Source organism: Bubalus kerabau, chromosome 6 (assembly GCF_029407905.1).
Source record: "Bubalus kerabau isolate K-KA32 ecotype Philippines breed swamp buffalo chromosome 6, PCC_UOA_SB_1v2, whole genome shotgun sequence".
In the NCBI taxonomy this organism is placed as follows: domain Eukaryota; kingdom Metazoa; phylum Chordata; class Mammalia; order Artiodactyla; family Bovidae; genus Bubalus; species Bubalus kerabau.
In genome coordinates, this window is record NC_073629.1 from 60,193,128 (window position 1) to 60,219,728 (window position 26,601).

Here is a 26,601-nt window from a genome sequence, read left to right on the forward strand (position 1 = left end):
TGCCCATGGGATTTTCCAGGCAAGAATACTGGAGTGGGTTGCCATTTCCTTCTCCAGGAGATCTTCCCAACCCAGGGATTGAACCCAGGTCTCCCACATTGTAGGCAGATGCTTTACCATCTGAGCCACCAGGGAAGTCCTCTGTGAGTTTCCCTATGAGTGAGAGTAAATGTTTGTGGTTCACCCATTAAACAGAAATGACAAAATCTTATGTCTTAATAATACCTAGTATCTATCACTTGTGATACTCTCTATCTTAAGGAAACATTTCCTAAAGAGTACTTCAAAGGCTTGCTTCAGAGAAAGGGCAAATTCAGAATTGCTTTTAGCAAAGATGTTTGCATATCCTCTCCACCTCCTAGTTTCAGCCACTCAGCATGGTGCTTTACTTCAAAGAGGCTTTGCTGTCCAATAGGTTACAATGCAATCAGATAAACATATTGACAACTCTTGCTTCAGATCAAATGAAAAATTTTGCAAGCATTGGTTTTGCCCAAATTATTCTTTCTCTTGAAACTGAACTCTTGAAACTGAATCTGAAGTTGAAAACAAAGGGAAAATGGCTCATTACCATAATGACTATCAAAAGGTGAGCCCATTCTCTTTTTGGAGGAGGGAAGAGGTAGATGGGCATATGAAAAAATTTCTTTAAGTCCCTGCTGACTTTTAATCAATTATTAAAGATGCTGTCATAATAAATAGAAGTTTACTTTATACCTGAAAATAATTATGGCTCTGATCTGTCTCTTTGATTATGGATCCAGATCAGAGTTACTTAAGGATTCAGACTAAACTGGACCCTTGCAAATTGGATCACTTCTGTGGTTGAACTGGACTTATTCAGGATTCTCAGGGGTTCATAGGAAAGAGAGGGGTAGTTCTCCTATAACAGAATTTTGTGTGAAATGTTCTGGACCACCTGTCCATATTTTCCTGAGGTGCCTGCAAGAAGAACAGAACTCTGGACCTTGATTCAAACCTGATAAATAAAAATCCTTCCAGTTGGGTCAGGAATCTACCTTAATTACCAGGTTTTTGGTGATCTGCTGTACTTTAAACTTTGAGAATCGCTGGCCTGAAATCAAGGCTGTGCTGTATCTGGTTACCAAATTGGTAAACTGAGAAGCCTTTTTCTGACTATTCCTCCATGGGTATCATATTATTTAATGTATGTTTTTACTGCACTCAGATTAAAATGATCTCAGCAAACCCAAGCTTTTCATCAATTTTCAGGATGGGGAACACATGTGGCAGATTCATTTCGATATTTGGCAAAACTAATACAATATTGTAAAGTTTAAAAAAAAATTTTTCTCCTTAGGGAAAAACCCAACAAACTAAGAAAAAAAAACAAACAAACAAAAAAAAACAAACAAAAAAAATTTCATAGCATGAAGTTTACTTTTCTAAGTTAAAGTGAAATAAATTTAATTTTATTCATATTTATCTTGTGATACCTTTTCGTATTATGATATAGATGAATACACTAGGCATAAGATTCATTAATTCATAGAAAATATAAAGAACTTGTTTTCAGTTACGTAAGCTAAAGATCTTTTGTTGAATAAGATATAAAATAATTCATTTTTTCTCCTCATTACACACTTAGCACATGCATGCATACTTAGTCACTCAGTCGTGTCTGATTCTTTGCAATCCGATGGACTGTATGTAGCCCACCAGGCTCCTCTGTCCTTGGCATTTTTCAAGCAAGAATCCTGGAGTGGGTTGCCATTTCCTCCTCCAGGGGATCTTCCTGACCCAGGGATCAAACCTGCATCTCTTGCATTATCCTGCATTAGCAGGCGGATTCTTTACCAACTGTTCCACCTGGGCATCCTACACACTTAGCACAGTGCATGGCAAATAATAAGTGATCTGTAAATGATAGCTAAGAATAGCTATCATTAAAAATAAATAGCTATCATTAAAAATAAATTTAAAAAAATTTATTTTTACTTCAACCTGAGCCTTTCCTGTGACTGGGCTTTAGGATACCTGTATTAGGATGGTTTTGCTAAAGCTAATTTTATTTCAAGGTCTGGAAAAACAGGTAGGTTCTTTTCTTGGAGATGTCATTTTTAATAGGCTTTCTTATCTCTTGTTTCTGACCTGATCATGATGGTTGTCAGTCAACAGCCTTCATTATGCAATCACTAAGTGTCAAACAATGCACCCCAGACACTGAGGGGATCCGGGGATTTCAACATTACCCTAAAGCCTAAATTCCAGTGTGTCCTGGGTTTTTACTAAAAACAGCAAAGTAATGTCATGGAAGGAAGCACAATGAATTTAATGGATAGGCAAAACAAACTGGGCAGAATGTTTTTCACATTACCCACTTTTGAAACCCAAGTAATACAATATTATGAAAATACCACGTCTCCGTCATAATGATTAAATCTTTATAGAAGGAATCGTAGAAAATCCCTTCATTGTAACTTGGCCAAGTATAGTGAACAAAGATGAGTTCTTCACTTGGCATTGGGCTTCTTATTTTATGGTTGAAAGTTTGCATTAATTCATCCAGTAATTCTAGAAAATCTGTCTTTCTTTAATTGAAGTGTAGTTGATTTGCAATGTTAATTATTGCCATACAGTAAAATGATTGTTGTATATATATATTCTTTTTTAAATACTCTTTTCCATTATGATTTATCATAGGATATTGAATATAATTCTCTGTGCTATACAGTAGGGTCTAGTTGTTTATCTGTCCTATGTATAAAAGCTTACATTTGCTAACCCCAACCTCCTATTCCATCCCTCCGCTAACCCTCTCCCCACAAGTCTGTTCTCCATGTCTTTGATTCTGTTTCATAGACAGGTTCATTTGTGTCATATTTTAGATTCCACATATAAGTGATATCATATGATATTTGTCTTTCTCTTTCTAACTTACTTAGTAAGATAATCTCTAGTTGCAAAAAGCTCAGTCTTAATCTCTCCAAATTTTGCCTCTTTCACATTATCTCTATCATATCTTTCTAGTACATTTTTATACTATTCTTTTTCCAAAAAAAATTTTTTTTTCATGGAAGTATAGTTGATTTACAATGTTTTGTTAGTTTCAGTTGAGTATAGAGTTCTCTGTGCTATACAGTAGGTCCTTGTTAGTTATCTATTTTATATATAGTAGAGTGTATATGTTACTCATAAATTCCTAATTTATCCCTTCCTCCAACCTTTCCCCTTTGGTAACAATAAGGGGATAAACAAATAACAATAAACTCTTTATGTTTGTGAGTCTGTTTCTGTTTTGTAAATACATTTTGTGTTTATTTCGTATATTCGATCTCCTGTGTATCTGCTTCAATCTTTGATTCTTTATTTGGATCAGTCTCCCAGATCAATCTCTTTGGCAAGATTAAATCGTTACTTAATCTATCTCTTACAAATAACTAATTCTTTCTGTTTCAGTCTGTTTCTTAATCCACTTATTAGTGCATTTCTAGAAGCTCTGTTGGATTCTTTTTCAAATTTTCTTGGTCTTTTTTTATGGTTTTTTTATTTCTTTTTCAAGACAAGCTATTTTAATTTTCTCTTTTATTTCTGTAAAAATATTAAATACATGATTTTACATTTTGTGTCTGATAATTCCAGTATCTGAACTCTTTGCAGCTCAGACTTTGCTACCTGTTATTTCTGTGACTCTCTCTCAAGATACCTTGTTACTATGTATGCTTTTGATTTTTCATTATGAGTTTATGTTCCTTAAAGCTTTATATGTGAGAATGTGAGGATGAGATACAGTTGGGTTTGTTCAGACCATGGTCTATGTTGGCTTCAGCACAGTGCATTCATCTTGCAAAGACTCCTGGGTATTAGACTGCTGGCTTTGTTTCTTTAGCCTCAATAACTCTTTGAGGCATGGCTTCCCTGGTGGCTCAGACAGTAAAGAATCTGCCCACAATGTGGGAGAGGTGGATTCGATCCCTGGGTGGATAAGATCCCCTGGAGAAGGGCATGGCAACCCACTCCAGTACACTTGACTGGAGAATTCCGTGGACAAAGGAGTGTGACAGGCTACAGTCCATAGGGTCGCAAACAGTCGGACACAACTGTGCTACTTTCACCTATATACTACAACATTTTTATGTTTAAGTCCAACTTTAATTTTGTTCAAACTGTTAAAAAAAAACTATTAATATACAGAGTAAAATCTAGAATGTGACAAACTGAAAGAAAAAGTTGATATGCTTGTTGCATTGTTATTTTGATGGAATAGGCTGAGACAAGCAAAATGGCCCAGGTATTTGTAACATAAAGAATTGTTGATGAAAATGTGGTTAAAAAAAAAGATAAGGAGAATAATCAGAAGAGGACCAGACAATCTGCCTGTCAGCTATGTGACTTCGGGAAACTTGCTTAACATCACTGATGTAGCTTATTTTAAAATAAGTGTTCTTCCCACCAAATCACAGGGGTTTTGTGAGGAATAGATTAGATAGTGTAGGTCTTTAATGGATGGAAAATTTTTAAATGTATAGAAGTGCAAGTTTCTACAATAGCATGTCCACTTCCCTCCCTCTGTTGGGATCAGAGTACTTCCTTTCTCTCCCTAATGAGTGTAGGGACTTTGATGTAGTAAGATAGAAGATATCATTTTAGGGCAAATGGGCTGGGTTTTCCTCCTGCCTCTGTCACCCAATAACTGTGTGACCTTGACAAGTACTTAACCTTAAAGTCTTCCTTTGTGAAACTTGATTAAGGATATATGCTTCACAGTGTTCTGGTAAAGGGTTAGAGGAAATCATACATGCAAATTTCCCAACATGTATCAAACCCTCACTAAATGGTTGCTACTCTTGTTTTTACTTGTTAAGTCTTACACATTAGGAAAGAGAAATCTTTCAGTGTATGCATTTCAGTAGAACTTCCTTCCAACTGCATGTTTGGAAGTCTCCATCAATTCTTTTTATTTTTTACAAAGTTAAAAAAATATATATTTATTTATTTATACGACTGTGTTGAGTCATAGCTGTGGCAAGAGGGATCTTTAGTTGCAGCATGTAGGATCTAATTCCCTGATGAGGGAATGAACCTGGGCCCCCTGTATTAGGAGAACAGAGTCTTAACCACTGGACCACCAGGGAAGTCCCTCCATCAATTCTTTGTTGTGAGATTTCTTGCCCCTAATTCTAGAGGCTCCAGAGGTCTGTTCCAGCTAAGGCTGTTGCTACCTTGGAGAAGCTGGCAAGAAGAAAATTAGCATTTCCCTTTGCATTTAGTAATGAGTCTCTCTTTCTTTGTAACAGGCAGAAGTATGAAAATAACTGAGCACCTATAAATGGAGTCTTCATTAGGTGACAGGTCACATTTTCTACAATAATTATACTTATGAATTTTCACATTGTTCTTGAAACCTCTGCTTGACAAATCCCTTAGTGTTAGTCAATACACTTTGAACATAACTCGAGGCATATCCCCCCTTGATAGTAAAAATGAGCCACTATACAACCTAAAGCAACATGACATTTTCTATGAGATATCAATATTTTTCCATCTGACATTTAGTAGATCCTAAGCAGCCAAAAAAAAAAAAAGTTGCCTCTAAGGTTATTATTTATCATTATTGTTTTTATCATTATGTATTATTAAGATCCACCAAAATGATATTAAGATGGTTCATATGAATGCTCTTTTTTTCTCATATTAGTTCAGCATTTTTCTTGGAAGTCTTCTTGTTCACAAATGCCCAAGAAAATACCCAGGCAAAGGAAGAACCTAGGCAGAGAATTGGAAGGACTTCTCTAACACATTCCAAAGACAAGGAGGGAGGCATGTCTCCTGGCCGAGTTCTTCCATCTATCACTGCACACTGCAACTGAATTGGTATTTATACATGAGTGATGAGTCCAAAATAGCTCGCACTTCTGTATTTCCCTCTATTATGGTGGGTAGAGATATGCTTACAAGAGCTCCTCTAATACTTGAGAGAAAATTCTAGTCATTCTAAAATTTAAATTTATAAAATTTTCCCTTGTCTTTCCTAATATTTTTGACCTCAGATCCATCCACGGGACCTTATAGACCTTAACAGACTCTAGGCTAGCAAATCCTAGACCCGTAGTGATAACCTACATCACTTTCAGTGTGACCTGGGAAAAACAGAACACTCAGTATCTCACTGCAGAAGTGAAAATGCACGAGTCATTTAAAATCTCTGAGAGTTCTCTCCAACATTACTTAGAGGCAATCAATGATTCTCTATTCCTTTATATTTCAAGACTTGTCTAAGAAAAGGGAACTTTTCTCGTGCAGTGCCAAGTATAGATTTACTCCTACTGATACTTTGTCGAGAGTTCTGCTCTGGGAAATTAAGTTTTTTATAACTGTGTTCCCCCAAGCCACATAAGCCTGAGGAAGGACAATCAAAGTATGAAGGCAGAAGCAGGCTGGATCATAGCAGCAGTCTTTGAGTTTAGCTACCCTAGTTCCGGATTGACGTGCAGCCTGAGTAGTTCTCTCTAATGGTAACTGGAAGAACCCTTTGATGCAAAATATGACATACAATCATTGTTCATTAATGGTAATCATAGCTAATGTTTGTTGAACATTTATTATTTGCCAGGTACTTTTCTAAGTGTTTTATGTGGTTTTTTTTTTTTTTTTGGTCATATAATCCTCACAGCAATCCTGATAGATTGGCTCTAGTATTATTGATTTTACAAATGAAGAAATTTACTTCCATTCAGAGAGTTAATAGGTCGCAGAAACAGGAACGCACACTTGGCCCATCGGATTCCATCCTCTCAGCTCCCCACCCACCCTGCAGATGAGAGCAGCCTTGGTATTTTCCTATCTGGTTATCTTGGATGTGGATCTCTGCCCCACACTGTGCAGTGTACACAATAGGATTCTGGCACCTACTTCTGGTTCTCAGACTACAGAACTGGGGAGGCTTCACTGAGAACAGCCTCAGTCTGGCCTGGGCCATTATCTGTTCTGTCAGGTCCTGCTGAGGGACTCTTGAGCATCCCACACTGTTCCTGTTCCTTCTTGCTCCAGCCTCAGATGGTTATGTCCTCTTTATTCTGACTCATTTGCTCAGTAAACATAATTACTCAGCCTTTGCTGGAGCGCCAAGGCCTAGGCAGGGGCTTTCTAAGGTTGCTGACCTCTCCCGCGTGTGTCACCCACGAACCCTGGGTGGCTGTGTGGTGCTGGAGCGCTCTGTCTTGTTAGCATTGTGAACACTTTGTGCTGTGTCACTGACTCTGTCTACCCTCAACTCTGCCCTTCCTGACCTTATTCTCCGGCCAGCTGTTCCTGTGATCTCCGTGCTATGGTGATCAGAGAGCAGAAGTTGCCTTCCCCTCTTTTCTAGGAAGAAGAACTTCCTGATGGGGGTTCTGAGCTGAAGCAGCTCTTCCTGTATTGAAATCTTAGGGGCATTTTCATGAACGAGTGAGTCCGTGTCACTACACAAGAGGTGCAGGTGATGGGGCAGCAGTCAGTCATTCATGATACATTTATTAGGCACCTATTTATGTTCCAAAAACTCTGTTGAGCACGGGGGTTGCTATGGCGACCAAGATGGAAATTGTTTCTGCTTTCAAGGCTTACTGTTTTTGAACAAAACACACACATGAAGAGGCAGTTATAGTTCTACTTGATAAAGTCTCTGATAAGGCAATAACAGAGCATTTTTAGATCACACAGAAGGGGCACCTACTTCAGACTTCAAGGGCTGGGGCAGATTACCTGGTGGAAGTGACATCTGAGATTTAAAGAAGCTGAGTCAGAAGTTAGTCAGGTGAAGAGATTCGTAGTCAGATAGCGAGGAAGAGAAGAATGTTCAAGAAATAAGTAATAGTAAATTCAAAGGCCTATGGCAGAGCAGAAAGCAAGCAGAGCCAGGGTGATCACAATTAGCTCAGGATAGCCAAAGTGCAGTTTGAAGTAGAATGTGGTAGAATACAAAGCTGGATTGGTGAGCAGGACTGGGGATATGAAGGGTAGCTTCCATTCCATCTTTCTTGGTATCTCATGGTAACTACTCGCTTTCTGGGCAAAGGCTAATAGAGTTTTGCCAAGAGAACGCGCTGGTCATAGCAAACATCCTCTTCCGACAACACAAGAGAAGACTCTACACATGGACATCACCAGATGGTCAACACCAAAATCAGACTGATTATATTCTTTGCAGGCAAGGATGGAGAAGCTCTATACAGTCAGCAAAAACAAGACCAGGAGCTGACTGTGGCTCAGATCATGAACTCCTTATTGCCAAATTCAGACTGAAATTGAAGAAAGTAGGGAAAACCACTAGACCATTCAGGTATGACCTAAATCAAATCCCTTATGATTATACAGTGGAAGTGAGAAATAGATTTAAGGGACTAGATCTGATAGACAGAGTGCCTGATGAACTATGGACGGAGGTTTGTGACATTGTGCAGGAGACAAGGATCAAGACCATCCCCAAGAAAAAGAAATGCAAAAAAGCAAAATGGCTGTCTGAGGAAGCCTTACAAATAGTTGTGAAAAGAAGAGAAGTGAAAAGCAAAGGAGAAAAGGAAAGATATTGCCATCTGAATGCAGAGTTCCAAAGAATAGCAAGGAGAGATTAAAAAAAAAAGCCTTTCTCAGCGATCAATGCAAAGAAATAGAGAAAAACAACAGAATGCGAAAGACTAGAGATCTTTTCAAGAAAATTAGAGATACCAAGGGAACATTTCATGCAAAGATGGGCTCGATAATCTCTGGCTCAATTATCTTCATGACCCAGATAATCACCATGGTGTGATCACTCATCTAGAGCCAGACATCCTGGAATGTGAAGTCAAATGGGCCTTAGAAAGCATCACTATGAACAAAACTAGTGGAGGTAATGGAATTCCAGTTGAGCTATTTCAAATCCTGAGAGATGATGATATGAAAGTGCTGCACTCAATATGCCAGCATATTTGGAAAACTCAGCACTGGCCACAGGACTGGAAAAGGTCAGTTTTCATTTCAATCCCAGAGAAAGGCAATGCCAAAGAATGCTCAAACTTCTGCACAATTGCCTTATCTCACACACTAGTAAGTCGGACATGACTGAAGTGACTTAGCAGCAGCAGCAGCACATACTAGTAAAGTAAAGCTCAAAATTCTCCAAGACAGGCTTCAGCAATACATGAACTGTGAACTTCCAGATGTTCAAGCTGATTTTAAAAAAGGCAGAGGAACCAGAGATCAAATTGCCAACATCTGCTGGATCATCAAAGAAGCAAGAGAGTTCCAGAAAAAAACATCTATTTCTGCTTTGTTGACTATGCCAAAGCCTTTGACTGTGTGGATCACAATAAACTGTGGAAAATTCTGAAAGAGATGGGAATACCAGACCATCTGACCTGCCTCTTGAGAAACCTGTATGCAGGTCAGGAAGCAACTGTTAGAACTGGATATGGAACAACATACTGGTTCCAAATAGGGAAAGGAGTACATCAAGGCTGTATATTGTCACCCTGCTTATTTAACTTATATGCAGAGTACATCATGAGAAATGCTGGGCTGGAAGAAGCACAAGCTGGAATCAAGATTGCCGGGAGAAGTATCAATAACCTCAGATATGCAGATGACACCACCCTTATGGCTGAAAGTGAAGAGGAACTAAAAAGCCTCTTGATGAAAGAGAAAGAGGAGAGTGAAAAAGTTGGTTTAAAGCTCAACATTCAGGAAACTAAGATCATGGCATCAAGTCCCATCACTTCATGGCAAATAGATGGGGAAACAGTGGAAACTGTGTCAGACTTTATTTTTCTGGGCTCCAAAATCACTGCATATGGTGATTGCAGCCATGAAATTAAAAGACACTTACTTCTTGGAAGGAAAGTTGTGACCAACCTAGATAGCATATTGAAAAGCAGAGACGTTACTTTGCCAACAAAGGTCCGTCTAGTCAAGGCTATGGTTTTTCTAGTGGTCGTGTATGGATGTGAGAGTTGGACTGTGAAGAAAGCTGAGCGCCGAAGAATTGATGATTTTAAACTGTGGTGTTGGAGAACTCTTCTGTGTCCCTTGGACAGCAAGGAGATCCAACCCGTCCATCCTAAAGGAGATCAGTCCTGGGTGTTCATTGGAAGGACTGATGCTGCAGCTGAAACTCCAAAACTTTGGCCAGCTGATGCAAAGAGTTGACTCATTGGAAAAGACCCTAATGCTGGGAGGGATTGGGGGTAGGAGGAGAAGGGGACGACAGAGGATGAGATGGCTGGATGGCATCACCGACTTGATGGACATGGGTTTGGGTAGACTCCGGGAGTTGGTGATGGACAGGGACGCCTGGCATATTGCGATTCATGGGGTCGCAAAGAGTTGGACACGACTGAGCGACTGAACTGAACTGAACTTGCTTACAACAGACTAACCAGCATGGGTACTTAGTGGCAGGGAATGGGACTGAGGAGTAATATTTATGGAGTCTTGCTGTGTGCCGAGGTTGCTGGAAGGTCTCAGAGACCTCTGGTCTCTGGTCTCCCAGCCCATATCACCCAGGGACCCCAAGCCAGCCAAGCACCTCCCTCTTCTGGGTAGAATTCATAGTGATTCTAGAAAACACCAGAGTCTTCCATCTGCTGCTACCAGCAGGGCTTTCCACTCCAGAAACTAGTGCCCTTGCTCAGGGTTCCTTCTGCTGTCTCTGCTGCTGCTGCATCCACAGCCAGACCTGACATAGCCTCTCTTGCTACGGGGGGACCTCACTGCATCAGTGGGTACCAGGAATGGAGCCCAGCCCTTCACATTCACCAGCACTTGTTGAGGTAGTTTTCTCCATTTTTACAAAGCAAGGGGGAAACTTGGGCTTACAGACATCAAATTATTTGTCACAAGCCACAAACCTATAAATGGCAGGGCAGAATTTGGACCTGGTCTGATTTCAAAGCCACTTAAAGCTCAACATTCAGAAAATGAAGATCATGGCATCTGGTCCCATCACTTCATGGCAAATAGATGGGGAAGCAGTGGAAACAGTGTCAGACTTTATTTTTCTGGGCTCCAAAATCACTGCAGATGGTGACTGCAGCCATGAAATTAAAAGAGGCTTACTCCTTGGAAGGAAAGTTGTGACCAACCTAGATAGCATATTAAAAAGCAGAGACATTACTTTGCCAACAAAGGTCCATCTAGTCAAGGCTATGGTTTTTCCTGTGGTCATGTATGGATGTGAGAGTTGGACTGTGAAGAAGGCTGAGCACCAAAGAATTGATGCTTTTGAACTGTGGTGTTGGAGAAGACTCTTGAGAGTCCCTTGGACTGCAAGGAGATCCAGCCAGTCCATTCTGAAGGAGATCAGCCCTGGGATTTCTTTGGAGGGAATGATGCTAAAGCTGAAACTCCAGTACTTTGGCCACCTCATGCGAAGTGTTGACTCATTGGAAAAGACTCTGATGCTGGGAGGGATTGGGGGCAGGAGGAGAAGGGGACGACAGAGGATGAGATGGCTGAATGGCATCACTGACTCAATGGACGTGAGTCTGGGTGAACTCCGGGAGTTGGTGATGGACAGGGAGGCCTGGCGTGCTGCGATTCATGGGGTCGCAAAGAGTCAGACAGGACTGAGCGACTGAACTGAACAATCACACAACTGTGCCTCTTTCCCGGTCAGCAGTAGAGTTCTTATAGAAAGTGAAGTTGCTCAGTCGTGTCCGACTCTTTGAGACCCCATAGACTGTAGCCTACCAGGCTCCTCCTCCCATGGGATTTTCCAGGCAAGAGTACTGGAGTGAGTTGCCATTTCCTTCTCCAGAGAGAGTTCTTATTAGGATCCTTTAAGTCTCCTCTTCAGATTTTCTTATTGATGTTTTTGTTGAAGATGAGTCCCCCAAAGATTGGGTCAGAGGCTTCTGAGGAGACTCTCTAAGAGTGTCCCTTCCGCATGTCACTCCTACAGGGGAAGCACTGAATGCAAACACCTCCGACCCTCAGGATATGTGCAGTAACAATAGCAGCGAGCCCTACTAGGCTCTATCCCCAAGATTTAAGACAGCCTCTGCTACCTCAATTTGATAAAGGATATGACAATAATTTCTAATTTTAGTATTTTAAAATTCCTCCTAGGGGGTGTGGTGATTTTTTTAAATGCAGGTAGGTATTTAGGCAGTTCCTGACCTGTCTGAGCATATCACATATTTGTGATTAGCAGGTGAGGTTTCTTCTTTGTGACCTCCCCAGATTCTCACTGCATGTTGTTTTTGATTTACTTTTATTTTGGTCACCTTTTCTTATTACCATTTCTATGACAATTTTCATGCTAAATAAAATAAGTTTTCCTGTTCCTCTGCTCCCTCTTGCCTCTTTTCTCAAATACCAAGAAAGCCTAGGCACAAGTCTTAAAGGGCCTAGCAGTGGAGACAGGCGTAATCACCAGTGAGGGCTCCAGCTTCAGACAGGGATACTAAGAAATCAATCACTGGCTTTTATTAAGTGTCTCTTCTCTAAAAGTATAGCTCTCCCTACAGCCAGATGGCCCTGGCTCTGTGCTGCTGAAGGTCATCAAGACCCTGTCACTAATTGCTCTTCTTCCTGGTAGCAAGTAGAAGAAGCAATTTTCCAGTTGTTTTTATTGATCATAGGGCTGTTTCTCTAGAATACTACTCTCTATAAAAAGAAGGGTATGATTATTTTCAGATAACATTGTCAAAACACTTTCATAGAGGAAGGCAGTTTATACAGTGGTTAGAAGTACACAATTTGGAGTCAACAGCCATGAGGGTGAATTCTTGGCTCTATCCTTTACTAAATAGGGCAAGTCACTTAAATTCTTTGAACCTCAGTTTTTCTCTCTGGAAAATGGAAATAATATTACTTCATGGAGCTGATACAAGGATTAAGTTGCTGCTGCTGCTGCTGCTAAGTCGCTTCAGTCATGTCCGACTCTGTGTGACCCCACAGACAGCAGCCCACCAGGCTCCCCCGACCCTGGGATTCTCCAGGCAAGAATACTGGAGTGGGTTGCCATTTCCTTCTCCAATGCATGAAAGTGAAAAGTGAAAGTGAAGTTGCTCAGTCGTGTCCAACTCTTAGCAACCCCATGGACTGCAGCCCACCAGGCTCCTCCGTCCGTGGGATCCTCCAGGCAAGAGCACTGGAGTCGGGTGCCATTGCCTTCTCTAAGGATTAGGTTAGCAGAGATTAATTAAGACAGAGTAAATAGTTAGCCTTATAAGGTACTGTTTTTATTATCATTGGTTAGTATTATCAAGAAAGTCATCTACCTGTCTCTCTTAAGGCCAACCTGATATATTTTAGTCTATTTCTTGCAATTCTCTTTTCTCCATACAAATTCTCATTCTTCAAAGGTAAGGCATGATCTTGGTTTCATCTCACCATTTGCAATTATATGATAAAATTAAGGCTAAAAGAAATTGCATTCAAGAGGGAGGGGACATATTTTTACCTATAGCTGATTCATGTTGATGTATGGCAGAGACCAACACAATATTGTAAAGCAATTATCCTCCAATTAAAAATAAAAATAAAAGAAATTGCAGTTGACTTCTGGTTTTCATCTAGCCTTCTTCAATAAGATGACTATTTTCATTGCAGAATGATGAAGTGGAGTTTGTCCGAACTGGTTATGGTAAGGATATGGTAAAAGTTCTTCATATTCAGCGGGATGGAAAATATCACAGCATTAAGGAAGTGGCAACTTCAGTGCAACTTACTCTGAACTCCAGAAGAGAGTACCTGCATGGAGACAATTCAGACATCATCCCGACAGACACCATCAAGAACACAGTTCACGTCCTGGCCAAGTTCAAAGGCGTATGTGTTATTCTTCTTCTTAGATGCTACCTATCTGGATGGCGAATTCACTGTACTATACTGTGAGGATAGTACTTGCTTATTTCAAGTTCCCTGTACGTTTTAACTTTATTTGTACATTTAAGCCATTGGAAAAAAGATCCCTTTTCTATTCTAAAATTCTTTACAGAAAATTTCACTTTTTAAAAAACTTACCACTTTATTTGCTTTTCTTTTTCTGTTCCCTCTTTGTTCTGTTTCCTTGGTTTTCAACTCAGTACAACATCTTTTAGAAGGCAGAGAATCCTATTTGACAAATTTACATGTTATCACTTATTTAGGATCATTGGCAAATCAAGGCCCTGAGACAATTTCAGATTAGAATTTTACCCATTGTTGCCATGCATTTATTTGAGTCCTATTGTTTTGTTTTCTTTCTTTAAGAATGGTGTGTATTTATAGAAGAAAGTACCATTTCTCTTCTTGGTATTACTAAAGAAGAAAATTCAGTATGAGATAGAGTTTGAAATCTATTTGTCCAACTTTTAATGCCTTCCTAATTTTCTCAACTCTATGACCACTTAGTGTCTATATTTGATGGTAACTGTAGTTTTAAAAAGGGTCTTGGAACTAAGAGAATCTGATTTTTTTTTTAGCACTTTACCTCAGATTTCTCTAAAAAGTGTGAGTGAAATTGTGCTGGGTGACCACCAGATTTCTGGGCAATTCAGGATGATTTTTTATTTACCAAGAAGTTTAAAAAGACAAGAAATGTAGACTAGAAAGTTTCTTTTTCCATGATTTTGCATGAAATCCACACCTATAATGCATGAAATGAACAAACTAATTGAAAGATTATTTCTGCAAGGCCTGTCTCCACCGTGAACCTTTCTCTTGCTAATCAGAATGGCCCAGCAAGCACAGACAGTGCTCTGGAAAAAGGCATTGCTTTCTTTAAAAATAAATTGAAAATAAGCTTCTAGTACGCTGTTTAAGAAGATGGTTGGGTACCAAAAATTCTTATATTACCTGTACTATGTGAGAGATACAGAAAAGTGAAGGAATGGACCTGGATGTTAAAAAAAAAATTCATTCATTGTACGTAGCGACCATAATTTCTTATCCAAACCAAGATACTTTTGAGAGTTCAATAGAATGCTTATAAACCTCAGATACGAAACAAAACTATCCTGGAAACCTGTATAGTCTACCTTAAATATACTCCAAACCATAAATAATCTGTAGACTGAACTAGTACCATAAAATAGAGGTTAATATGAAGAATTTGGGTGGAAGTAGGGAGCTGCTTTATGGGGGTGGAGAGCTGGAGATGGTCTGTAGAAGGCATGTTTGCAAGGAAAGAAGGCTGAAGCGACCCTTCCTTAACGTTCTTCCTGGGGAAACTGGGAGGTCTGTTTGCCAGCCTCATAAAGAGAGCGGAGTGTTTTGGAGTATCCTGCAGTACTTTTGCTGGCATGGGTGATGACTGAGCTCATCTCGAGGAGAATCTAAATATTCAGTTCCGTTTTGCTCATCCACTGATGGACAGACACATCCTCTCCAGCACACAGTTTTCTTTTAAAAACAGGGTAGTCTCACCTGGTGATGGTGATCCATTAACTACACTTAGGGGCCCATGTGAAAAATGGGGATAAAAAGATAAATTCATCTCTAAGATTCTTTCTAAGTCTTCATTTCTCTGATTCTAAAACACACTTGATCAGGAAAGAGAGTCCCATGGATATTTAAAAATGACTTTCAATTGGGGCAAGTATTGCTGCTCATTCACATTTGTTTCTCTTTATAGATCAAAAGCATAGAAACTTTTGCTATGAATATCTGTGAGCATTTCCTTTCTTCTTTTAACCACGTCATTCGAGTTCAAGTCTACGTGGAAGAAGTCCCTTGGAAGCGTTTTGAAAAGGTTGCCTCACTTATTTGTGTTCTCAGTTTAATTAAAGACATTGGCTTTATGACATATGCTGAAATTTTACTGGAAACCATCTTTTTTTTTCTAATTTTCAGAATGGAGTTAAGCACATCCATGCATTTATTCATACTCCCACTGGAACGCACTTCTGTGAGGTTGAACAGTTGAGGAGTGGTGAGAAAATGTTTTTCATGTTTGATTCTGTAATAGCAATTTTAGTTTTTTTTTTTTTTCTTCTAAACAACTCTGTTTATCAGCACCAAGGAGAACTGTAGAGAATTTTGAACTCTTTAATCTGAGATGGGAATGAAAGTTGTGACCTTGGATTACATTAAAGAACTATCTGCTTTTTATCTTTAAAGTATAAAGATGAAATAATACCCTTTACAACATATCTGGGGGTTGAGTGGGGTCAATCATTTTTATTGCATGATCTTGAGGTGAGAGGAAAAAAAGACTCAGGCTGACAAAAGTCTCAAATCTCTGAAATTTCTGACCAGTGCTTTTTGTACTATATCAAACTATGATTATAATAACTTTATAGGAAATACCTAGAAAATAACAATCATGTTTCCTTATTTTGTCCTAATAATAAAACCATTGATATTATTATGATTACAATAAAATAAGCCTCATTTAAAATAGCAGTGACAATTATATAGTTCTTTATGTTTAATAAGAAATCTAAACATTAACTGTGGAACATAATTATAATATAGACCTTTTTGGTACTGATGACTAAACTTAGCAAAGTATGTCTTCCATTGATTTGTTGAGGTTGTCAGAATAGAGTTTAATAATTGGTTAAGAGTTGGACTAGATGAACTTTAAGAACTGTGAAGCCACCATGGTAGAAATGTCCCTATCCTAATGAAAAATAAACTTTAGTGATCATTATAAACTGAAAGTGAGGACTCTGAATTTTTTCTTTTCTCATCTCTCTTTTCTTTTGTCTCCTCTCCTTCTCTTTCCCACTTGTTTCTTTCATTTCATTTCTTTTACTTTATCTTCCTTTCATTTCTAGCTCTCTTCACTAAGAATTTAAGGTGGTATCTGGTAAACATCATAAATATCTTTTAAAAGATTAGTAAAATACAAGTGCTTCTTATTCTGAGTTCTACCGGGTGCTGCCTTCCCTTAGAAAGTCCTAGTCATTTAACATTTTAATCATTTAATGTTTTCCCTATCTGTGTTAAATTCTAGACACAGCCAGAGCCTTCTCAGTGTTTGATTAACAGTTATGAAATTATTATTATATAAAGAAGACTGAATAACTAGTTGATAAGTTGAGAAGATAGTGAGTTTTTAAATCCTCCAAATGTGAAGAGGTTGGTTTGGGCCTTAATCTACGGTACTAGCAAGACTGGTGTAACTAGGGAATTCCTGGTGGTCAAGTGGTTAGGACACCACACTTTCACCATTGAGGGCCTTGGTTGGATCTCTGGTTCAGGAGCTAAGATCCTACAAGCTGAGCAGCATGGCCAAAAACAAAACAAAACAAAACAAAACCCTCATGCAATGAGGAAGTTTTTGCATGGTAGCTAAGTCTACAGTTCTTGCAGACTAAGATGTTTTGCTTCCTTTATTGCTTTCCTATTTTAATTTTTTAAATGTAAACCATTTTTTACATTATAGTTTAACTTACAGTGTTGTGTTAGTTTCAGATGTACAGCAAAATGATTCAGTTATACACACACATATACATATATGTATATATAAAATCTTTTTCAGCTTCTTTTCCATTAGAGATTATTTAAATGCAAGATATTGAATATAGTTCCTTGTGCTATATATTAGGTCCTTGTTATCTATTTTATATGTAGTAATGTGTATATATTAATCCCATATTCCCAGTTTATCTTCTTCCCATAGCTGCTATCCCTTTTGGTAGCCATAAGGTCAGGTTCTATGTGAGTCTATTTCTGCTTTGTAAATAAATTCATTTGTATCTTTTTTTTAGATTCCACTTGTAAGTGATATCATATATTTGTCTTTGTCTGATTTACTTCACTCAATATGATAATCTCTAGATTCATCCATGTTGCTGCAAATGGCATTATTTCATTCTTTATTATGACTGAGTAATAAATATTCTTTATCCATTCATCTGCCTATGGGTATTTAGGTTGCTTCTATGTCTTGTTGCTATTTTTGTTGTTGTTGTTTTTGGTCGCTAAGTCGTGTCCAACTCATTTGTGACCCCATGGGCTATAGCCCACCAGGCTCCTCTGTCCACGGGATTTGTAGGTTTCCTTTTTCCTTCTCAGAGGATCTTCCTGACCCAGAGAGTGAATCTGAATCTTCTGCACTGGCAGGAGGATTTTTTTTTAACCACTGAGCCACCAGGGAAACAGTTCCATGTCTTGACTATTGTAAACAGTGCTGCTATAAATGTTGGAATGCCTGTATCTTTTCAAATTAGAATTTCCTTTGGATATATGCCCAGGGGTGGGATAGCATGATCATATGATTAATTCCTTTCTCTCCACAGTCTCTCTGGCTGTGTCTATTATCAGTAGACTTTTTAAATAATGGCCATCCTGATCTGAGAGTGATACTTCATTGTAGTTTTGTATTTTTCTAAAATTAGCAATGTATGTATATGTGCATGAACAGTCATGTCCAAGTCTGTGCAACTGCATGAATTGTAGCCTGCCAGGCTCCTCTTTCTCCAGGCAAAAAAACTGGAATGGGTTGCCATTCCCTTCTCCAGGGGATCTTCACAACCCAGGGATTGAAACCGGGTCTCCTGCTTTGCAGGCAGATTCTTTACTGTCTGAGCCACCAGGGAAGCCCCAAATTAGCAATATTGTGCATCTTTTCATGTGCCTATTGGCCATCTGTATGTCTTTTTCTGAGAAATTTCTCTTTAGGTCTTCTGACCATTTTCTGATTGCATTGTTTGCTTTTTTATATTTAGCTGTATGAGTTATTTATACATTTTGGAAATTAATCCCTTGACATCTCCCAGTCCATAGGTTGTCTATTCACTTTGTTTATGGGTTTATTTGCTGTGCAAAAGTTTTTAAGTTTAACTTGGCCCTATTTGTTTTTCTATTTGTATTACTCTAGGAGATGAATATAAAAAAAATTTTCCTGCAGTTTATTTCAGTGTTCTGCCAATGTTTTCCTCTAGGAGTTTTATAGTATCTGGTCTTACATTTAGGTCTTTAATCCATTTTGTATATGATTTGTATATGATATTAGAGAATGTTCTATCTTCAATCATTTACATATAGCTGTCCTGTTTTCCCAGCACCACTTATTGAAGAGACTATCTTTTCTCCATTGTAAATTCTTATCTCTTCTCACAGCCTTTATTTTAAAGTCTATTTCGTCTGATATAAGTGTGGCTACTCCAGCTTTCTCTTTTAAAAATTGTATTTATTTATTGGCTGTGCTGGGTCTTCATCCCTATGCACAGGCTTTCTCTAGTTGTGGTGAGTGGGGGCCACTCTTGTAGTGTGTGAGTTCATTTAGTGTGTGCAGTGAGTGAGCTCTCATTGTGATAGTTTCTCTGGAAGAGCACGGGCTCTGGGTAGGTGTGCTTCACTAGTTGTGCCACACTGGCTCTGCAGCCCTGGCTTGGCAGTTGTGCATGGGCTTAGTTTTCCCACTAAGGCATGTGGCATCTTTCCAGACCAGGGATTGAACCCATATCCCCTATGCTGGCAGGAGGATTCTTAACCACTGGACCACCAAGGAATTCCCTCTAGCTTTCTTTTGATTTCCATTTTCATGAAATACCTTTTACTAATCCCCTCGCTTTCAGTCTGTGTATATCTCTAGATCTGGAGTGAGTCTTTTGTAGGCAGCACAAATGGAAGCTGTTTCTTTACCCATTCAGTCAGTCTATATCTTTTGGTTGGATCATTTAGTCCATTTATGTTTAAGGCAATTATTGGTATATATGTTCCCATTGGTTTCCCAAGTGGCTCAGTGGTAAATTATTTACCTGCCAAGCAGGAGATGCAGGTTTGATCTCTGGGTCAGGAAGATCCCCTGGGGAAGGAAATGACAACCCACTCCAGTATTCTTGCCTGGAATATCCCGTAGACAGAGGAGGCTGGCGGGCTACAGTCATGGGGTCGCAGAGTCAGACATGACTCAGTGACTAAACAACAGCAGCAGTAGCTTGTTCCTATTGTCATTTTATCAATTGTTTTGGGTTTGTTTTGTAGGTGTTTTTTCCCCTTACTTCTTTTGTTCTCTTCTTTTGTGATTTGATGACTATCTTTAGTATTATGTTTGGATTTCTTTTTCTTTTTCTGTGTGAATATTTATTATAGATTTTTGTTTTGTGGTTACCATGAGGTTTTTGCACAGCAATCTATCTATATAGATACATAGATACTTTGCATTTGTATTCTCCTCCCCTCATGATTACTGTTTTTGATATTATTTTCTAATCTAAATATTTTGTGTATCCCTTAACTTCTTATTGTGGATATGAATGAATTTATTACTTTTGTCTTTTAATCTCCCTACTAGCATTTATTACTTTTGTCTTTTATTCTCCCTACTAGATTTCCTACTTTTATTCTATGAAAACTGAAGTGTTTTTGAACTTGTGCTCCACTACTTAATGGGCTTCCCTGGTGGTTCAGATGATAAATCTGACTGCAATGCAGGAGACCTGGTTTCAGTCCCTGGGTTGCCAAGATCCCCCGGAGAAGGGACTGGAAACCCATTCCAGTATTCTTGCTTGGGAAATCCCATGGACAAAGGAACCTAGCAGGCAGTCACAAAAGTCAGACACGACTTAGTGACTAAACCACCACCACTTAATAACTTTGTGACTGTTAGCACGTTAAATACACTACTTCAGTGTTTTTTAATTTGTAAGATGAGGATAAATGTCTACCTTAGCAATTATCCAGATAATTAAAGGAAATAAATATTAATTGAAAGCATTTAGCCTAGTCCCTAACATATAAGAAGCACTTCTTGAAAGAAAGCTGTTATTATTATTATTTTGAATGATTATAGAGATCCAGGGAAGGTCTTTGTGTATGTATGTGTACATTTGGGTAATTCTGACCAAGATTATGGTGAACTGGCTAATGAAATAGGCCACAGGGAAATATTTGGAGACTTGCTGCAGAGATGAAGTAATGATGAAGGCTGACCTCGGGTAGTAGAGGCAGAGATGGAGGGACTGCAGAAGCTGGGGAGGGACATAATGTGAGGCATTTTTGAAGTGTACTTAATAGGTCTGTGTAGTTGCATAGGGATGCAAGGGTAGAGAAAAGGAGGGGTTAAAGTTACCCTAAAGTCAGGAGCCCAGGGGTGTTGACTAAGAATAATACGTGTAATGGGGAAGTTTCCAGAGGAAGCTGGTGCATTTGGAAATAAGGAAAAGATTTGGAGACTGATAGTTGTTGAAGCCATGGGAAGAAGGACTGATCCAGAAAAACATATAAAGTGAGAAGAGGAAACATGAAAGGGCCATGGGGAAAATTCCCCAGTTTAAGAGTTAAAAGTTTAAAGACTGAGACAGAAGAATGGTCAGAGAGACAGGAGGAAACTTGGAGACAATGGTATTATGGAAGCAAAAGGAAAAGGACATTTCAAGAAATGAGGGATAGTTATTGGGGTAGCAGAATGCACAACAAGTAAGCTTATATGCAGGGGCTTCCTACACAAAGTTTAGTGCTATGTGTAAAAGTCAAGTTCACTGTGTATGTGAGTGTGTTGGGAGGGTGCTCTGCTCCAGGAATTTATTCAGGAACCCAGGTTGATGCAACCAGACATTTTAATCCTTTCCTTTCTGGGTCACCTTGAGAGTGGATCCCATACCAGACAAGTGGAAGCAAAGAGCTTAGAGAAGAAAATGGAGGGGCAAAACCACTCAAGCATAGCACCAGGCCTAAAAGTCGCACAGAGCACATCACACGAAGAGAACCCAATTATACAACCACACCTGAAGGCTGGGGAATGTAGTCTAGCCAAGGACCTAGGAAGGAGAGAAGCTGCCCATGGTCTCTGCTGCAGGAAGGTTAAAAAGTTTGGTTTGAAAGGAGACTGAAGAGATTGTGCAGTTTGGCAATTAGACATTGGTGACCTCCCTCTGCAAGAATATTTAGCAGAGCCCTGGAGGTGGAAGTGGAATGGCCAAATATAGGGCTCAGCTGATCAAAGAGAGAAGACAGGCTTCACACCCTGTTCTTTCCAGGAATTACCAGGAGCTATCATCAGCTTGCATGCTAGTCACCTGGCTGCTGCAGGGTGGGAAAGCTTATCAATAGAATCAGGCCCAAAGCTTTTTCTTTCTGCAGAAAACTTCGGGGTGTTGCGATCACTGTGGCGATGTTCCCAGAGCTCCAGCTTGACTGTCTAGAGCCCAGTAAACCCTGCGCCCCCGCCCATAGCATGCGGGGCTGGCAGGGATCTGAAGGGAGGAGGCATCTGTTGCCTGAGTGTGTGCAGTATGTGTGTGTACACGTCCCTGAGTGTGCATATCTTCCTGCATTGTCTATTTGAAGATGATATTTGTACTCTGTCCCTCTTTGGATTTTTGGTAGCAAAGTTTAATTCTTAATTTGCTTATTTTCCAAGAGCTAAACCCACAGATATCATGAGGTGATTCAGTGTACAATCATTGTCATAAGAAATGCCCTTACATAGGCTTAACTGAAGAAAATAATTATTATCTGACACACACACACATTCCAGTTCACATGCTAAAGGCTACTGTTTTTTGTTATTTAGTTGCTAAGTCATGTCTGAATCTTTTGTGACCCTATAGACTATAGCCTGCCAGGCTTCTCTGTCCGTGGGATTTTCCAGGCAAGAATACTGGAATGGGTTGCCATTTCCTTCTCCAGGGATCTTCCCAACCCAGGGATCAAACTCACGTTTTCTGCAATGCAGAATGACAGGCAATGTCAATGGCAGGCAGATTCTTTGTCACTGCAGCAGCAGGGAAACCCAAAGGCTATTGTTGCTGCTGCTGCTGCTAAGTCGCTTCAGTCGTGTCCAACCCTGTGCGACCCAATGGACTGCAGCCCACCAGGCTCCCCCGTCCCTGGGATTCTCCAGGCAAGAACACTGGAGTGGGTTGCCATTTCTTTCTCCAATACATGAAAGTTACAACCCTCTAAATAAGACTTTCAGTGTGGGGCTGGCTAGAGTCGTGAGAATTCTGCCCTCTTGAACACATATACTTAATCACACATTCAACCTACAACTTTCCCCAGCAGGATATGTAACTGGGTTTCTCCTAGCGGAGTGGATTCATTTTTATTGATTGAACAAACATTTAGAGAAAGCACACTGAATCTGAGGAACCCATTTTAGGCCCTGAGAATTGCTGTAAAACTCCGACCACTCTATCGTTTCCTACCGTACCTTTTAAAGTTACATCATGAGTGTACTCTAGCTGTTTCAGAGTCTGCTAGTTCCATGGGGGAATCTGGAAGAGAGAGAAATTTTTTTCACCAAAGGGATGAGGGTGGGTGCTATGTTTGTGACTTCCTCAGCTCTGAGAGGACAGCGAGGCTCTACATGTGTGGCGCAGGCTGTGGTGTAGGCATTATATGGAGCCTCAATCTTCCGAACTCCTTCTCTCATGAGTCTCTGTGAACTGCAAGCTTAGACAAGCCTTGAAGTCACTAGGATGGTTAAGTCACTAATTTAAACTAGTTTAAATAAGCAGAACACCCTGCCAACACACACACACACACACACACACTCTATTTGAATTGTAATACATAATTCTTTAAGTATCAAATTTCTCCCAATCTGACACTAATTATAAAAATGCAACTAAAGCGTAACCAAATCAAGGAATGAAATATAAAGAAGATATTTCAAATAAGAGATACTATCTTCTAGTGGTGAAAAAAAATCTATTGACATGGGGACTAGCAGGGGTAGGAAGATGGTTTTAAGGAAGTGGGGAGATGAAACTGAAGTCCAGAAGAAGAGATTTAAGAGGTGTCAAGCAGGACAGATGGAAGAGAAGAGAGAGGAAAATAGGAGACTCAAGACAGAGAGGGCCACTGCCAAGAAGTTTGCTTGTGTCATTCTGATGTCAAGATTAAGGCACTCATTAGTTATTTCAAATGAAAATTTCTTGGCAAGCACATATCTTGAGGATCACGTTGCTGTACAAAAGCCCAGTTAACGTCCTTCGATGGGGTGACGTCATCTCTCCTCATCCAGAATTGCACACAGAGAGCTTTCACCTTCCTTCCATGAGCTAAATGGACTCTCAGAGGCAAATGATATTTAATTGATCTTCACTTGTTCTAGCACTTTACAGGTTTGAGGTTTTCTACTAGAATTATTTAATATAGTTTTAAAATAGCCCCCTTTTAGCTATTTGTGTCCTTTTTGGAGGTGTTGAATGTGGAAGCAATTATCCTTTTCATGACAGGATTTTTTTTTTCTTGGCTCAGTAAAGCTTTGTGCTTTGTGACACCTGATGCGTAGGTAAGGAATCAGGCTTATTTTCTATTAATTTGCAGTGAGTTTCTTTCCCTTAGAGACCTGAAGGGGTAGGATGTATGCTTCTCTGAGAGATAAACCACAATCTGTTAAGTGTGTAGGAGGACACTAAAAGCTGGAAAAGATTATGTTCTAGCAAAGGAAAATGTGGAAATCTTCCTTTTGTGTTACTCCATAAACATGGCAGAAAGGCAAAAAAGAGCTGATTAAGTGGTTTCATGGGAAGTAACCTAGAAAAGGACAGTCTTTGGGGTTGAATTATTTCTTCTCTTCTAAATTGGAATCTTTTTTAGAGTGTGTGAAGTATCATATTTTTAGTTGATGGGCCCATGAATTTGAAAGGCTCAGGTTCCTACTAGTGTTCAGTAAGCTGAGGCACTGCCAGCAGAAAAGATAAAATAAGCTCCCAGATTTCATCGAGGGTGTCTGATGTGTGCCAAGAGAATTTATTTTTCACATTCAAAGAGAATAAGTTTTTGTTGTTCACAGAATGATGAGCATACCAGCGTAGATGGTGTGCGTTCTGCCTAAACCATGGCAGTAGTGAACTGTCTGGGAGAATGTAAGATGTTTTATACTGCATGAAACTGAAGCCAAAATACATTAGAAAATACAACTGCTTTCTCCGTTTTCAGATTCTAGCGAGAAAGTAGATCATTTCAAAGTTGCCTAGCAAACTGACACTCCCCAAAGATGAACAAATATCACCCCAGGGCCAGAGGTGGATAGGAATGGCATGTCATAAGGAGTTTTCAGAACCCAATGATCCTTTGTGAAACATGGGCAGTATTTACAGGGGGTTGAAGTCAGTTAGGGCAAAATCATCTTAGTAACTTCTGTAGAGCATTTCCAATGGGGCAGCCATTTTACTGAGTCCTTTATGTGTACCATCTTAGACATTGATCACCTCTAGGAAATAGTTATGATTATCGTCTTCTGCAAATGAGAAAATCAAGATAGAGAGAGGTTAAGTAATTCTGTCAGGGAAACACTGCTCATAAACAGGGGAGGAGAAGCATGAAGAGCACTGGAATTGAATTCAAAGGATCAGAGTCCCAAGACTGTGGACTCAGCTGTATGGAACACAGAATCTGGAAATCCTTTTACGATTGGGACAGCTGAGGGGTCCAAGTCTGGTTGGCTCACAGAGATACTGGTGATCAAGGCCATCTATATAGGAAAAGTGGAAATGGATAGAGTTTGCCTTTGGTTTCTCTTGCCTTCTCTTTATCCACCTTCAAGGGTTCCCACCACTTGTTCTAACCCCGCTCCTGTTTGCAAATTGAAGTCTCATTTCTAGAGCATTTTTTTCCTAGGAGGGATTACTATTAGAAGTAAATTATAATACCAGTTTATAAAATATTAAGGAGTCACTCCTTTAAGGGGTCTTGGTATTTCAATAGGAAATTTTTGAATGATAAAATATTTTCAAAACACATAGGGATCATTTCTAAAAGTGATGCTTCATTTCAAACCAATGGGGATGGTATTTTTCAACTGAAGCCCTCAAAGCACATTGTGGAATGGTGGTGGCAACTTTCTTGTCTCTTGCAAAGTCCTCTTTTATTACAGAAATGGAAAGAGAGAACTGAAAGAAGGAGGAAACATTTTGAGGATGGGAAGTGATGCAAAAGGGGGGAAGACAAGCACAAAATCTCATAATGGGGTGGTGAGTTCAAACTCCACCTCTGCTAGTGTCTAGCCATGTGACTAGGATGCATGTTGGCAGTCAGGACCTTCTCAGTCAGTGCTGATGCCCTCCCCTTCTACCCCTGCCATACTGTCTGAGAGCTGAGAGGAGGGACCAGATCAGGAAGGGAAATGCTAGAGACTGATAGAGGAGGACTGTCTAGAAGAAAAAGACACTAAGTTATGAGGCTGAGTTGTTAAGGTGAATCAATGGCATTGCATTCATTCATTCATTCATTTAATGGATATTTATTGATTGCTTCTGCAATTCTCTTGGGTCTGAGACTAGACTCACTTGGATTAGCTCTACACTGCATTTTGAAATGCTGATTTTGCAGAATTGTGTCTTTATACACTTCAGTTCAGTTCAGTCGCTCAGTCGTGTCCAACTCTTTGCAACCCCATGAATCGCAGCACGCCAGGCCTCCCTGTCCATCACCAACTCCCGGAGTTCACTTAGACTCACATCCATCGAGTTAGTGATACCATCCAGCCATCTCATCCTCTGTCATCCCCTTCTCCTCCTGTCCCCAATCCCTCCCACCATCAGAGTCTTTTCCAATGAGTCAACTCTTCGCATAAGGTGGCCAGAGTACTGGAGTTTCAGCTTTAGCATCATTCCTTCCAAAGAAATCCCAGGGCTGATCTCCTTCAGAATGGACTGGTTGGATCTCCTTGCAGTCCAAAGGACTCTCAAGAGTCTTCTCCAACACCACAGTTCAAAAGCATCAATTCTTTGGCGCTCAGCCTTCTTCACAGTCCAGCTCTCACATCCATACATGACCACTGGAAAAAAC

General features: G+C 39.7%; 1 protein-coding gene across 1 annotated transcript in view; it reads left to right on the plus strand.

Annotated features, from left to right (window-relative positions):
* Positions 1-26,601, plus strand: part of LOC129656173 (uricase) — a 52,460-nt gene that overhangs the window by 17,424 nt on the left and 8,435 nt on the right. The window contains exons 2-4 of the mRNA XM_055586914.1: positions 13,537-13,755; positions 15,542-15,658; positions 15,760-15,838. Coding sequence (XP_055442889.1) covers positions 13,537-13,755; positions 15,542-15,658; positions 15,760-15,838 — 415 coding nt within the window. The remainder of the gene's footprint in view (positions 1-13,536; positions 13,756-15,541; positions 15,659-15,759; positions 15,839-26,601) is intronic.